The sequence below is a fragment of the Triplophysa rosa genome, linkage group LG25 (genome assembly GCF_024868665.1).
Source record: "Triplophysa rosa linkage group LG25, Trosa_1v2, whole genome shotgun sequence".
Lineage (NCBI taxonomy): Eukaryota > Metazoa > Chordata > Actinopteri > Cypriniformes > Nemacheilidae > Triplophysa > Triplophysa rosa.
The window spans coordinates 5,962,111-5,978,219 of NC_079914.1; the positions used below are offsets into that span (position 1 = coordinate 5,962,111).

A 16,109-nucleotide genomic window follows, 5' to 3' on the forward strand; every position below is an offset into this window, starting at 1 on the left:
GAAATAGTTTATCGATAATTAAACAATACAAATAATTAATAATAACTAATACATAATTAATAAATAACAACATTTTATTGTTGACTTATTCTCATGTCAATCCAAACTAATATGCATGTGAAATATGTTATCTGACGCAAACTTCAGAATTTTAACACAGCCATTTTTCATACGATAGCAGTATTATGGTGGCTATTAATGTCAAGCTCAGATAAGTAAAAATAAAATAATCATAAAAAGGAGTGGTTTCATTGGCATTGTTCCTATAATTTCTGCGAATCATTTACCTATTATCTGTTTTAAAGATTATGAGAAGACAGTATAAACCTTTCTCTGTGAATATCATGCTATACCTAACAATATTATAATTTGACTAGAGTGTTATTGTATTGTCATGTTTTTTCAGAATAGTCAGAAGAATAAACATATTTGGAAAACATGTTTTGATGAAGAAGAAAAGGGCATTTACTCTTCTACAGTAGAAACAATAACATTTTAACACTAGACTGTTCTAAAACGTCTAAACACATGAGAGAAAGTACAGGTTGAGTTACCAGGCAACTGCTTTACTACCCCTAAATAAAGGGGAAAATGATGGCAAAAAACAGCGTGAGATACTTTGTAAAAACTGTACTTTTACACAATTTTACTGTTTTTTTACAGGTTTTTCACAAATATATTTTTTAAGCTGTTATTTAACCGAATTTTACTGTTTTTTTAATAGATGTTTAATGTATTTTTGAAACATGGTTAAACCCCTATCAGAAAAAGACTGCTAACATAAAAAACATGACAAAACTGTTATTTTACAGTATTTTACAGGATTTCTTATACAGTGTAGGCCAATTGCTGCGTTTGGTCCCTGTTTTATGTGTCCAGAAACAGAACTATTTTTAAGGAACCATCTTTGATTCAGTCTTTAAATCCGTATTATAGTGAGCTTTCTTCTGGAGAAATGGCTTTAGTGTGAAGAAAACACAAATCTGAACACCCTTTAAAAGACCAAAAAGAATAGTCAGTCATGCAAACATAAAAAGTCTAACAAGATATTAAAATATCACCCACTCCATCAGCTATCATCACATACATCTCAGTTGTATTGTCTTTTATTGACATTCATGTAAATTGAACATGAGGGAATAAAGGTGCATTACCACACCTGTGTTGTGTTGCAGAGACAGAAGAGCGCACTCAGAATGATGTAAAGTGTTTTATCGTGAGTGATGAGCACAAAGTATCCAATGACCCAAGACAAACCGAGTACCACAGCCAGAGAGAAACTACTCAGAATCTTCTTCTTTAAAGGAGTCATCCGTGAACTTAATATAGAAAATGCTGTTAGTTACCACAGGTCCCTCAGTTTGTAAAAACAAGCATTTTGTCTACCATAACAATTTTAATAAAAGGAGCACGTGTTAATTGGAAATGTTTCGTTTATGATACAACTTTTTAAGCCTTGTTTTTTGCCACATGTACCTCTTCAGGTTGGGCTTTGCACAGCAGATGGTGAGAGAGAAGTACACCAGAACTACGATGTTAAAACTGAGCATGACAGCAAGAGGGAGCAAGAAACCCCACAACATGGGCCGCTTAGGATCAAACCTCCCCTCCTTATCCAGAGACGCCAGCCAACAACTGCAACAGACAAAACGGATAAAAGAAATAAAATGTTTGAATTGGTTGAATTGTAGAGAATTACTGTACAGTCAACTTACAATTCTTCTTGTCTATAGCCTAAAGGGTCTTTGAAACTGTAAGTTGTGCCCAGTGAGATGCCAACAATAAGAGCAGGCAGACCTAAGACATGGAATCAAAAACTTAAGTTGAGACGATCTCAATGATTCTCAGTCAAATTGACACACTTAAAAGGATCCCTGGGTATAGAGCGATGTATGGCTTAATATATGAACAATGGCATTGACTTTATAATTGTGAAATAAAAAACAGTGTAACTGTCACAGTATTCATAAACTTTGAAAAAATATTTTTACTTGGAGGCCGCCATTTTTTTGCGTCAGAATCCGTGATGTCGTGACGGTTGCGACCTAAACCTGTTCTCTTTCACAACAGCGAAGCACACACGTTTTCCATATCTAACAGTAAAATATGACACCTAAAACATAAGATCAGATATACAAACACACAGGGACAGTAGGTGGCGGTATGTCCTCTTGACACAAGCCAGCCTGCCAGCCATAAAAGAAGAACGCGTTCAGTATTAGACGTCTGTTCAAGGTGAGCGTGCATTAAATCATAGCTTTAAACTACCGCCTTTGAGACATTTAAGACTATTTAAGACATCAGCATCCACCATAATCGTATACTTTATACATTATGAGAATATACTGATAAACACAATAATAATGCTTGTGGTTTGGTTATTTATTCTGTATTAGAGCACACGTGAATATTAGCCCCCATCAGCTAATGACCGAGGGAGAGAAGAGAAGACAATAACATTAGGCTACTAAAAAGTCAAAATCTGGATCAAATGCATTGTATAATGGCTAAAACATCGTGTATATGATCAATTTGAAATGATTTTGGTTATATGCATGTTTATGTTGTTTCTGACAAACAATATTAAAATGTAGGAAAATACACCAAATAGCGTCTTTATTTTCTTTCTTTCTTCTTTTAGCATTATATAAAAGCAGGAGCGACAACAGTAAAGGACGAGAGAGAACCAGGCCTGGACTTTACGTTATGTTTTATTATGTGTGACCGTGAGGCAGCTGCCGGCATTTTACTTTCGTTTGTTGTTTGTTTATTTTATTAAAGTTTTGTTGTTCAACATTCGCCAGTTCCCTCCTCCTTCTTCCTTGCTGTGAACATTGTTACACACATATATATATATATATATATATATATATATATATATTATCCTACAGAACCTTATATTTACTGAAGAACTGATTAGTGTGTCGGTGTTTAGTTTGGCTGCCTAGCTGTGCTTGCAACCAGTTTACGTCACCGAAAAAGAACATGGCGGCCTCCTTAGGTTAAAATGAGTATTACATTTAGGGTTTTTTTAAGAACTGAAAATATTTGATGTGTTTCTAACGACAAATGCTAGTAGTGTAACGCTATTACAACGCATTAAGCCATACATCTCTCTATACACCGGGTTCCCTTTAAGAATGAAATGTAACCTACCCCAGCCGGCTGTAATGGCAAAGGCAAGGAAACCCGCTGGTGGACCATTTACGGCATTTCTAATGAGGAAGAACACGTGAGCGGCATACATGATGTTCCAGGTAAAGGTGGCGAGCAGGAAGTATTGAAGCAGAGCTGTGACTGGTGTACATGGACCCTCATCCAGCTCCTGATACCAATCTGAAGCAGGAACAACGTTCTTCAATGATTTTGACTGATCCTTGTGCTGGACGGGGTTGTTGATTGCAAACATGAAGATCAGGTAGAAGACGGTCATGCACACACAGATGTTTACTAAGACCACGGTGGAATTGGTTCCTCTTGATTTCCTGTAGAGAAAGTGGGTCATGTACATTTTTAAACATTTCCATTTAAAAGCAAGTTTTAGGGTTTAAAAAAATTCTTTACTTTCAAAAAGTACAGTTTTAGACATGGGATCAGGACGATAGCATGCTGTTCAGATTAGGGGTGTCACAATATATCTGTATTGACAATAACTGTGACATTTAAAACCACGATTAACAGTATTGTATATTGTATATTATATGATGACATTTTTATATAAAAGAAATCTTCGTGTTAAGCTGAAAACGTAACTCATATACAGTGCATCTGGCATTATATATATACAAAGTATGGTATTAGGGACAGTAAATTATAAGATCATTTTCATCTTTGTTTGAACTTTTGCTTTAATGGTTTTCCCTTAAATTATGAGTTGAATTAAAACATCAGAGCATGTTTCGTAAACCTGTCCAAGAAATGGACATGATTCTTGAATTGGCATTATCTGTACATACCTGGTTTGAATTTGATAAAGTACAGTGAGCACCAATCCCACAAGAGACATACTGCATCCAAGAATGCTTATCCAGTTTAACGCCTCAGAATATTGATAGTCTGCTTTATAGCTCTGCAGGAAACATTAATTAAGTTTTGCATGAGTTTTGCATTTATTTTTCTTGATCTAATAGTGGCTTGTAGAACTGGTCTGTTTAAATCTAAATTCTTCTAGATTCCAAGTCTCAGAAAGTAATCGTTATTTGCAGGGAGGTAGATGAGTAGATGATAAACTAACCATTAGAACTGCAAAGTTGGTGGTGTGGTTGCATTTACACTCCACGCCTCCAGAGGGAGTGAGTATTTTATTGCATCCCTCTGTGCTCCAGTGTCTCTCAGTGTAGTCCCAAAACACACATGCCGAGCTGTGAGGCGTTACGCCGGATATGTTCTGAAAAAAACAGTTTCAAACAAAAGACAGTGTCTTCATGTGTCTATACGTAAACAAACATCATGTGCTTTGTTTAATATAGAAAGCTGGGAATGGGGTATATGCACATGGGACGATGACGTACGTACTTCCGCTAAAATCTCAGCCAGCTAGGTCACTTTCTCTCTCATAGCACTAAGGGGATTTTCACCAAGTGATAACGATGTGTTTAGTAAGAAAACATTCAAAATTTGGCGAACCGAAAGCATTACGGTTGAGCATTGTTAAGTGCCTCGGTGATCATGCCTCTAATATGTGCAAAAGTTCACTTTGCTTTTTTTCATATTTGATGAAGCGGATAAAGTGCTTCTCCTTTTTGGTTGTCGACGTATGGCGAAGTGTTTGAATAATTAGACTCACGTTGTTGATGGTAATCCTATGTGCATCCTGAAGCGAAACGCCATTGAACCCTATGGCTCCGGATGTAACAGCCTGGCTGAGAAGTACGTCATCGACCCGTATGCATATACCCCATGTCATTTGTTTGAAGTCATTGTTTGAACTCACTGTTAGATATCATAAACACATGTGGTCATTTACCTTTGGCATGATGTTGAATTTTATATGATCAAGTATTCGTTTGTCCGTGAGACTGGCTGACACCACTCTTCTCTTGGTGCCTATTTGCATATTAAAGCTTTTCGACTTGAAGAAGTGATCATTTTTATACATCACCACTCCAATACCTACATTTCGGTTCTCTACCGAGAGAAAAAGGGGCAGGTGTACTGAAACCAGTGTTTCTCAGTTATGTCCTCGAGATGTTTATGAAAATAACTGCAAGAACAACAGAAAAATTAATGGTACCCCAGTTTTTCTGGACATCTTTTTGCAGGTGAAGAGTTAACTGGATCTCAGCGGGGTATCCTGAAGAGGATCTTGTGTCAGCAGCTTCTGTGCCTAGGCCTAAAAACGTCTCTGGAGGTCCTAGAGAAATGCAACATATATAATAAGCATGGTATTTGCTAAAGAGTTGCTGTAAAAACGTCTTTCTAACATCAACAACTATAAAGAGGCAGATGTACACTCTATAAATGCTCGTATGGCTTTTCATCCCACACTGTAAAATAACTGTAATTTTATGGAATGTTACAGTTTTATTTTACAAAATTTTCACGTATTTTTGAAATGCGGTAAAAATGTGAAATTACCGAAATACACTGTAAATTTACATAGGAGTAAAATAACATGTAAATTTCATAACATAAATGTTATTTTATGTTTTCTGTTGGTGCCCCAGCTGACGGAATATTGCCGTTTTCATGTTTTTTTTTCAATGCATGCATGTTGGTTAAATGTGTAGACAGAACCAACCTTCTGTATGAATTAGCCTATGCTCAATTGTTTTAACCCAACCATGGCTTAAAACAACCCATTACGTATTACCCACTGCTGGTTGGTTCTGTCCATATAACAACCATGAGTTGAAATCAACCCAGCATCAATACCTCTCGCAGAATCTTGGAATATTTAAAAACTAAAAGAGAAAAATCTTAAAAGATGTATTTTTTAGACTATGTAGACTGACCTGTTAGTGTGTAGAATCGCACTTGTGGTGTCCCGCTCGGCACTTTAATGTATTGTATTGCCAGGTTTGGCTGCACCAGGCCACCAGACGTCGTATCGTTCATACTCATGTGCAAAGCAAAATCCTCCAAAGTCTTAGTAAGACTAAAAGTATAACATGCAAAGGTGAAAAACACATTTTTCTATCCTGACTAAAATTAGATTTTACTGCTTGAGTTATTGTCCCTTACAAAACACTTACAAAAAGTTATAACAAAAGTTATTTATGTTTTTATTTATGTATCAGTGGTCTAGGTAGTTCTTGTTTGAACAGCAGTTGTTTATTAACACATTTTCATTTGGGTCAAGTGTGTGTTATAGTGTGTAAATACTTCTCAATAGCTGTGTAAGAGTCTTCAGAGTATTGGCTATGAGCAGCATCCATCAGTTGACTAATGGTGGTCACCACTGCCAATGCAATCGTCTATACAATAAAAATAAAGATTTGTATTGTACGATTACATTGTTACATTTTTAACAAGTAAAATCAAGTGAAGCCTGTCTTACAATCCATGCAAAGGCACATTTTAGGAGGAACACGTTTATGTTGGCAAGCATATTAAAGGGGAGGTCTGATGGAATTTCACTACTTGAAATTTTGTTAGTGAGCAGTATAGTTGCAACGCTCAAAGTTCACAGAAAAAGAAAATATTTTCTACAACACAAATCACATTTTAAAGACTACAATGAACGACTCCGTGGGACTACAACGAGCTACTTCCTGTAGAAGTCACATCATGACTGTTGTTCATGTTGCCCGTGTCCTTGCCTTGCCCTGCCCTGCGAGTGAGTTTTGTTTGTTTGTGATTTTAGTTCTCGTTTTGCCCCCTTGAGGGAAGTTTTTGTTTGTCTTTTTGAAATGTCTTTTGTTTATAGTGTTTTTGTTACCCCACCGTGGGTTTTTGTTTTATATTTATAATAAAGTTCTGTGTTAACCCTTTACTGGCTGCCTGCATCTGGGTTCTTCCTCTCACCCCACATGACAATGACAGCCAAATTTTACATAAACCCTGCCTCCTGAAACACAGATAGGGTAATGGGCGGGACATCTCAACACACACTCTACGAGTATGTTTACACGATAAAAAACTGAAAAGTTTTTCCTTTGCGTTTTTTAAAAGTTTCACGTACACACGACAGCGTTATCAAAACGATCTGCATTTACACGGATCGGGGAAAACGAATAAAACTATGTATTATGCATGCCAGGCCGGTGGATGGTGCTGTTGCCCAATAAAGAAACCCTACGTGCTTGCAGACATCCGCATGCACGGTTTAAATCTAAAAGCGCTTTTAATACACTTTGTCGGCGTGTATGTGTGTTTATAGTAGTGCATATAAATGCTATGTCTCCACTGGTTGTAGTGATGCAGTAAATCTACTTTTTGCTGGAGTAATGATAGTAAGTATGTCACGCGGCACAAACATGCACCATGGAGGCCGCCATTATTGTTTGGGCAATACTCACGCATGCTTAGAGACTGAACACGTAATAAGCATGTGTATGACGTCATCGTTTTTTGAAAATGCTGCCTTCAGAGTTTACATGGAAACGATAATGCCGTCATTTTCAAAAACTTGCACTTTGAGATTTGTTTTCAAAAGTTTGCATTTTCAGTCCCCCAAAACGCAGTTCTCGTGTAAATGAACAGCCAAAACGCATACAAAGTTTTCCGTTTTTAGTTGAAAACGGTCTCATGTAAACGGCCTCTAAGTGCTACCAATCACAAAAGACTGGCTCAGCTTGACCAATCAGAGCGTTTCGGAAGGAGGGACTTCTTAGAACCAGGAGCTCAACAGCCTGTTTTCTGAGAATCAGAGATAAAACACAGGTGAAATGTGTAATATATAAAGCATAAGGCTTTATTATTTTGAAAATCAAAACATAAACACCTATTTATTCGCACATCATAAACATAATAACGACTTTAAAAAATAGGCAAAATAGGACCCCTTTAAAAGGCTACGCTGTAGAGTTTTGCAAAGTGCCAGTATTTGTGATCCCTGGCAACTATGGCATTTATTTTACCTTTGTTCATTGCTGATTAAACAACGTTATATAATACAATGGTATAATTCAGTATAATTCATAATTTCTTGCCTTATTTAACAGATTGGAGGACAGCAGTCTACGGGCAATAGTAGCAGCTGAGGTGATGTTCTCGTGGGTTAATTGTTCTGGTCTGGATGTAAGCATCTGTACACTGGAAGCAATTAACCAGTTCTTGTCCACAGAGGTGTCAGATGCCTAAATTTAACAAACAAAACGTAAAAATCAAGCTCAGAGTTTGGTGGCTACCTGTACATCGGTCATTTATTAAAATGTTATTAACTAGGGCTAAAACTGGCTTCGACATCTTCATCAAGATAGAGAATGAACATTGCCAGGCATGTGCTATAATAAGAAGGATTGAGTTGTGGCTAGAAGGGATACAACTACGGCCCCAAATCTCGTGAAATATCGCCAGATGAGCGCTGTTTTCATATTAATCCTACCCCTAAACCTAAAATCTTGCGGTATTTGGCCGTAGCTGTATCCCTTCTAGCCCTAGCCAAAGGAATGATGACTTACATTGACTATGTCTTGCAGGTTCTCCAGTGTCCAGACACAGTTCATAAATTGAAGTTCACCAAATGAGCGAGTGGAGTTCAGACAGACAGCTGATGCCTGTGGGACGCTACCTAAACAACACAGAGAAACACAACAGAGATTAAAAAGGTTTGTGAACATTTGTTTTATACTGTATGTAAAAAAACTGGAGAACATTAGATACCATTGATTGTTCCTTGAGGACACAACTGTGTTGAATAAGTAAGCTGACCAACCACCGAAATTGGAAATGTGAAACCATTTACTGTTTCCTCCTGACAGAAATGACCTGCAACAATTTTATAAATTGTTTAGAATTTTTTAGAAAAAGTACGCCTTAATAAGCAAGCAATGACCTGTACATGAGTCATTCTTAAAAAGATACACCACACATGAAAAACTATTTATTATCTCGAAAGTTTCTCTAGAGCATCAATAGGATTAAAGAGAGATAAACTGAAACTCTGCAGGACATCAAGCATTGCTTTCATGTTATTGTGAAATGATCTTACTTATATTACAGGTATCCCCGGTCCATTCATCAGGACAGAGACAGACACCAGTGTCTGACAAAAACCCTACCAGGCACTGTAAGGTGGGCTGGGGTGCTGTTGAGACCAGGTCAAGGGTGGTGACAATGGACGATGTTGATTGTGTAGTTGTGGCAGGTGACGGGCTGACCAAAGTGGTTGACATGCTGGTTAAATCAAGCACTGTGTTGGCAGTGATGTTAAGCCATGTAGTATTTTGGCCCTCGGTCGCAACGGACTCGCTTCCTGCATCAAAGGTAGTAGCTATTGTGATGCTAACAGTTTCTGAGGTTGTGTTTTGGCCGTCAATCGTAACTGACTCATTTCCGACGTTAAATGTAGTAAGTGTTGTGTTATAACCTGAGGTTGTCATAACCTGTGCTGATGTTATTATAATATTATAGAGCGACATCTGGTTTAAAAAAGCTGTTGAAAAAGAAAAAAAATGGATTTAGATCATTGATGGGTTTATTAAACCGGCTGTGTGTACATTATCCCATACATTCTGTATAGACCACTTCGCAAGATGTGTAAACACTGGCCCAGAGGCACTTCCGCGGATTCATTTTTATTTATTGTTTTTTAAAATATTACTTTCACAAATCATAAATATATCGTTTAACATTTTGATTCGATTAAAAATGTTCTGTTGGTTGAATTTTGTTCAAACGTTTGTGTAGTGTTAAAAAACGGAAACAGGAAGTTCTGCTGACCAGCGTTGATAACATCATCCGAAGTCATCTATAAAATACATGATTAAACTGGACTGATTTCATTCATAATTATGGGTGGGCTCCACTTCTACTGGGCCCATTGCACGAAACTCATACGAATGCACATATGTTTTAAATGGCAGTGACACATGCAAATTGCACGAATTTAGGACTATCCATATTATAACTACAACCAATAATTGTAAATGGCATAGACTTTTCCGCGCATGCAAAGTAGAGTGTTATATTTCATATTAAGAGAATCTGTGCGGTTTAGGTACATTTAAAGTAGGCTGTCAAATTTTGGAAAATTATATTTATGTACATGCCCCATCAATCTCTCCACATGAATGGATAAATGGAATTTAAATAGAAATGCATGCAGACATTTTTTACATAAACATTTGTTGGATGTTGTTCACTATAAAGGACAGATATTATATCTATAAGCCTTGTGTTCCGGATAAAAATAATGAAATAGACCACTAATAGGCAGTTTTTTTAAAGAATGGAATATTTCCATTTTCTTTTTAAATAACAAGATTCTAGAAAATAAGAAAATAACAACATTCTAAAAATTATTATTAAAATAAATGGGAAAAATAGATAACATAACCATAAAACCAAAAAAAGATAACTCACATTTAAAGAAATAAAACACACAATTTGGATTCTATGGAATATATATAAAACATTTTTTTTCTAAAATATAAAGTTGATTTAAATGTGGAATTATAATGATAGAAATACTGTATTCACCAATAAAAAGGACGTTTTGCAATTCAAGGGTCTCTAGATCTGTAAAAGTAGAAACCTCTTCTCTAAATATTACACTATTTGTCGGTTAACTTCTGTATGGATCTATAATGTAACAATAACACACTTACCTGAAACAAATATGAGCAGCAACATATGCATCGTGTTCCTGTTAATGGTCAAAGTTTGGTTCTCTTCCTAAGCATGTCTGTTATTGACTTCTGTAGGAGGATCTCACATGTTTAGTTTGACATATTTGCATTTTTTTTAAAAATGGGCGTAAATGGGCAATGTTTTGCAAGAACCATACATGTAAAGAAACGGATTATAGCCTTTGCTTCTATTTGGCTGGGAGTATAATTTATCACGCAATTGCATCTGATGGAATTTGACATTTACTGCCACTTTACACACTGTAAACCCGAATGTTCAAAGAAATTAAACAGTTTAAGTAGTGTAAACTTAATTTTATATAAAAAAATTCCTAACTTAAATGTTTTGAGTTCCTGTAACTAATTCTTACTTTTGAGTTAGTTTAACTTAATTTCAACAAGTTAATTCAAGATGATTTGTTGAGAATGAAATTCAGTTCCCAGCATGCTTTGCGTGAGACTGTAAGTAAATTTTGAAATGAAGTGTTATTTTATGAGTTTTTAGAAAGGAAAAAGCCTTGTTAATGATGAATGTTCAATTATCTTGGATATTTAGAAGAGTTTGTTGTGTTTTTGACTTTTGGGGTTACCATCGTTCAGAAGAGTGGTGCTTATGCTTAGGTTGTGGGAGGTGCAATAGCAGTCGTGTGTGTGTGCGTGTGTGTGTGCGTGCGCGTGTGTGTTGCATCACTCTCTGTGAAGGCTGTTTGTTAATTGTTGATGCAGCTGAACTGTTTAGGTTGTCTTAAGACCTTTCATTTATTTAGCTGTAAATAAAAAAAGTTACTTTGCTAAATGTTCAAAATTAAAAGGAGTCAACAACAGTACAACAAACTCAAAACTGACTAGTTTTGCTTACTTAAAATTGTTCAAAATTAAAAGGAGTCAACAACAGTACAACAAACTCAAAACTTACTAGTTTTGCTTACTTAAAATTGGGAACATCATAACTCAAAAAAGTTTACACTTTTTTAATGACTAATGAATATATTTGGAACTATACAACAATATTTTTCTAAATTCTTTTTAAAGGTTTTAAAGGTTAATTCATCTTTTCCTATTTTTTCAGTATTACTACAATCTTTAGTATAAATCACATGAGATGCATAATTAAATTGTCCAAATTGTTAAAATGCCAATCCTAAAACTACACAGGAAACTATTATAAATCATTAAATAAATTAACAAAAACTTGACTAATAAAACTTCAAAATATGATTTGTACTTTTAGCGAACATTATAATAATGTATCGCCCACTTTAATTAATGTTAAAAAATAGAGTTGTGTACAGGATTAAAGCATGTCACCGAGTTTTTGTATCACCGAATTTATGTATTCATGCAGTTCAGGAATGCATTGAAACAGCTCAACTCAGCTTAAATATTACAGGTGTGACATGAAAAATAAATATTGTGGCTTGGGAAAGTATAAAGAACTTTTGCTTTTTTTGCTCTTTTTGTTTTACAGTCTGAAAACATCTGTGAACACACTGTCCCTAGACCAGTCCAGTGTTAGGCTCACTCCACCCCTCCCATTTGAAGCACTATGGTGGCTGACTTTACTTCTTTGCTGAAGGAGATAATGTATTTACGAAATGCACTTCAGTTTGTCCGTTTAGGGCTACTGTAGAAACAACATGGTGTGTATTGTATGTAGATAGAAATAGCTCATTCTGAGGTAATAAAAACATAAAAAGTTTCATAATGTAAGGTCTTTATACTCCTCTGAAGACATAGTTATGTATATTATATTGCATTTCTGTCAATAGATCCTCCAAAAAATTACACACTGGACATTTCAAGAATAACAAGCACAGCTTATAATGTTTCAACATAATAAAGACTTTGAGTTATTTACCAATTAAATTTCTCCTTATTTAATAATAAAAAAGTAATCGGTCTTAATTTAAAGAAAAGAAAGTTGAGTTATTAATAAGACACAATTTATTTCTAATGCGCACAAAATAATTACAGAACAGAAATGTCCATAAAATGGACAAATAATGAACAGAAAATTACAAGTACATTTATCTTTTTTTTGCTGTGCTTATGTACATAATATGCATTGGGAATTCTTATTAGTTGGGCAAAGTTGAGCATTTGAGCCACCTGTAGATGGGAAAATAAGCATCAATCGAGAGATGAAGAAAGCATCATTTAAAATGAAAGAATTAAATCAGATTTACATTTACTCGACAAACCTCCCCAAAAAACGAAAATATGAAATGTTTGCCATAAAATCCATCTTGAGCTTCATGGAACAGGTCCGATGCTTATTGCAAGATTTCTTTTTCAGAAAAGACTGCAGTGTGAAAAAAATTAAAATGTGAACACCCTTTAAAAGACCAAAACGAACAGTCAGTCAGCATAAAAAGTCGACATTAATGTAAATTGAAAATGAGGAAATAAAAGTGCATTAACACCTGTGTTGTATTACAGAGACAGAAGAGCGCACTCAGAATTATGTAAAGCACAAAGTATCCAATGACCCAAGACAAACCGAGTACCACAGCCAGAGAGAAACTTCTCAGAATCTTCTTCATCAAAGGAGTCATCCGTGAACTTAAGAAACATACATAATGTTTACATTACTGCAACATATGCTTGCACTGTATTATTGACATGAAGCATTTATGCACAATGTTTCTCAGCTGGTACAGAATGACATTGGCATTAGTACAGAATGTCTTGAGTTTACTTTCCCACAAATATCATGGATACATTTGAATTTGGTTTGAACCATGAACATCTTTTTATCTGCTCAGTTTGAAGATTAAGTGTACTTCAGACCAGCCGGCGATCCAGCCGGCACCCAGTCCTGTCCAGCCGGCACTCCAGCCGCCGTCCCTGCCGGCAGTTCAGCCGGCACCCAGCCCTGCATCCTGTCCGGCACCCTGTCCAGTCCAGTCGGCATTCCAGCCGGCAGCCAAGCCTGCCCCTTCCCACATATGGACAGTGTATATACACAATATACATAAGATATACACATTTAGACGTTGATAATATTACTGAATTGCATGCTTGTACTTTTTAAAGAACTTAAACGGTCAGATCAGGAATAAATTCCACATAAATAACTCAATTAAATACATTTGTATTTATTTATTTTGCTTGGCTCTCAAGATATTTAAGATCAAAGAAAACACATTTTTCTACATGCCTCACTGAAATTGATTCAGTTAACTTTGGCCGATAATTGCATTTTGCGGTCAAATATTTTTTTTTTAATGATTGATGCAAATGTAGAGTGCATATTATAATGATTCCTAACATAGCTGAGCTAGTTTCATGTCTCTCTGTGGTTTCAATGTTTTGTATTCAATGTATTTATTTGGTATAGCAGACATGCAATAATAACTATACAGATGCTTAGTGTCAGGCTGCTTATTTTTACTTGGTGATGATGACCAGTAGACTGAACATTTCATACTAACAAAAACACTGTGCGAGTATTATCGGAGTCACTGATTCAGAATTGATTTCAGTTGCCAAAATAGCACAACATTAACATGGTATTTGCCACCACTGTGCAGTCATAACAGACATAAACACATCCATTTGTTCTGTTTGTGTGGGGAAGGTGTGCGTTTGTGTAGTGTGTAGAGTGTAAATACTTCTCAATAGCTGTGTAAGAGTCTTCAGAGTATTCCATCAGTTGACTAATGGTGGCCACCACTGAGAATGCAATCGTCTCCACAAAAAAATATGGTTTTAATACATTTGTCAAGTGCGGCTACGGAAGAGACACGCATGACCAAGGAGTACAAACAAAAAGGGTATTTATTAAATCCACTGGGAGAACAGGCACGGAATAACACGTTCAACATTAACAATACCGGACCATGATGGGGTAAACAGAATGCCCATAGTCCATAGGTGATAAGGTTGATGACGGACAGGTGTGGGGATTACAAATGGGACACAGGTGCGGGAGCGTGAGGGATCGTGGGAAATGTAGTCCAGGGGAAAACAGGGGGAGAAACATAGGGAAACCGTGACAACATTTAAACAAGTGCCATTGACAAATAAACCCTGTTTCATAACAAATGCATAAGCAGGTTTTAAGAGGTGCACATTGACTGTCAAACTAAACGGGGTCTATTCAGGAAATCTATAATTAGTGTATTTGTTAACAAATATAGTCAAATATTACCCTGAAGTGTTAGCTACATTTGTACATTGCTGTTAAAAGTCAATAATATATCATTCAGGAATTCTTGCTAGTTCCTCTGGTTCGGATGTGAGCATCTGGGCGGTGGAGGCAATGAACCAGTTGTCCTCCATAGGGGTGCCAGTCACCTAAATGAAACAATCAAAACCAAATGATGTCATCATTTTTATTTTTGGGTGAACATGCCTTTAACATCTACCTATCCTACATAATTACAGTTTTTATTCAACTGGCTGAATACACAATTTTTTTCAGTCATAGAGAGAACATTGCCGGGCACATGCTGTAATATAAAGAAGGAATGATGACTTGCATTGACTATGTCTTGAAGGTTCTCCAGTGTAGAGAGACAGTTCATAAGTTAAAGTTCATCAAATGAGCGAGTGGAGTTCAGACAGACAGCTGATGCCTGTGGGACGCTACCTAAACAACACAGAGAAACACAACAGAGATTAGAAACAGAATGAACATTTAATTTACTTGTAAAAACTGGAGAACATTTAGACACCATTGATTGTTTCCAACTTTCAGAGGTTCTGAGGTTGTTACAACCTGTGCTGATGTTTTTATTACATCAGAGAGTAACATCTGATTTAAGAAACCAGAAAAAATGAATTTAAAAAAATTAAGATCTTTGCTGTATTTTTTGTCATTCCTTAATTGATGTTGTAAATTGATCAATTAAGAACTGAACTGCATTATTGCACCCAACACACCATTGGTGATTTTCTTTGACATTACTCATAATTCCATATGACTGTATTTATATGTCATTACAGTACATACAGGATGTTTTTATTCATGATAGTACAATTTAACATGCAATATGAACATAGTCAAGTCAAGTCAAGTCAACTTTTTTTATATAGCGCTTTTTACTATTTTCATTGTTACAAAGCAGCTGTACATGAAACATATTGACTATATGCAAAACATTAAAGTTATACAAGTTAAAACAAAAAAAAGTGAACACACACAGAATAAAGACACGCACACAGGTCCATACACTCCCACATACTGTAGATAACACACAACTCCACATGCACAGAGCACAATATACACACGCACTGACTACCTAGTCAGTACTACCTATACAATTTGTAACGTTATATTGATGCATAATTTAAAAAATAAATAAATCCGTTTTTTTTTTCTTTTTTGATTTTATATTTAATAAATCAGGAAACTAAAGAATTAACCACGCC

The 16,109-nt window shown here is 35.8% G+C and overlaps 1 protein-coding gene across 1 annotated transcript; it reads right to left on the minus strand.

The window, feature by feature from the left end:
* Nucleotides 1–893: 893 nt before the first annotated feature.
* On the minus strand, nucleotides 894–13,647 carry LOC130549241 (adhesion G-protein coupled receptor G7-like). Its single transcript, XM_057326461.1, has 15 exons — nucleotides 13,546–13,647; nucleotides 13,241–13,295; nucleotides 8,565–8,674; nucleotides 8,094–8,240; nucleotides 6,325–6,416; nucleotides 5,955–6,097; nucleotides 5,234–5,353; nucleotides 4,967–5,127; nucleotides 4,235–4,387; nucleotides 3,957–4,069; nucleotides 3,157–3,485; nucleotides 1,716–1,797; nucleotides 1,477–1,635; nucleotides 1,160–1,319; nucleotides 894–992 (listed from the first exon to the last, which is right to left on the minus strand). Exons 1-15 carry the CDS (start codon nucleotides 13,645–13,647, stop codon nucleotides 894–896), a joined length of 2,025 nt encoding a protein of 674 aa, XP_057182444.1.
* Between the last annotated feature and the right edge of the window lie 2,462 nt (nucleotides 13,648–16,109).

Excerpts from the sequence above, each read along its gene's own strand:
- LOC130549241 (XM_057326461.1), bottom strand. The coding sequence starts at position 13,647 with ATGCCGACTGGACTGGACAGGGTGCCGGACAGGATGCAGGGCTGGGTG. Across the intron at positions 13,296-13,545 it reads TGCCGGCTGGACAGGACTGG|TTCACGGATGACTCCTTTGA; the intron begins GTGCCGGCTGGA and ends ATGTTTCTTAAG. Across the intron at positions 1,320-1,476 it reads GCAAAGCCCAACCTGAAGAG|TTCACGGATGACTCCTTTAA; the intron begins GTACATGTGGCA and ends TTCTATATTAAG.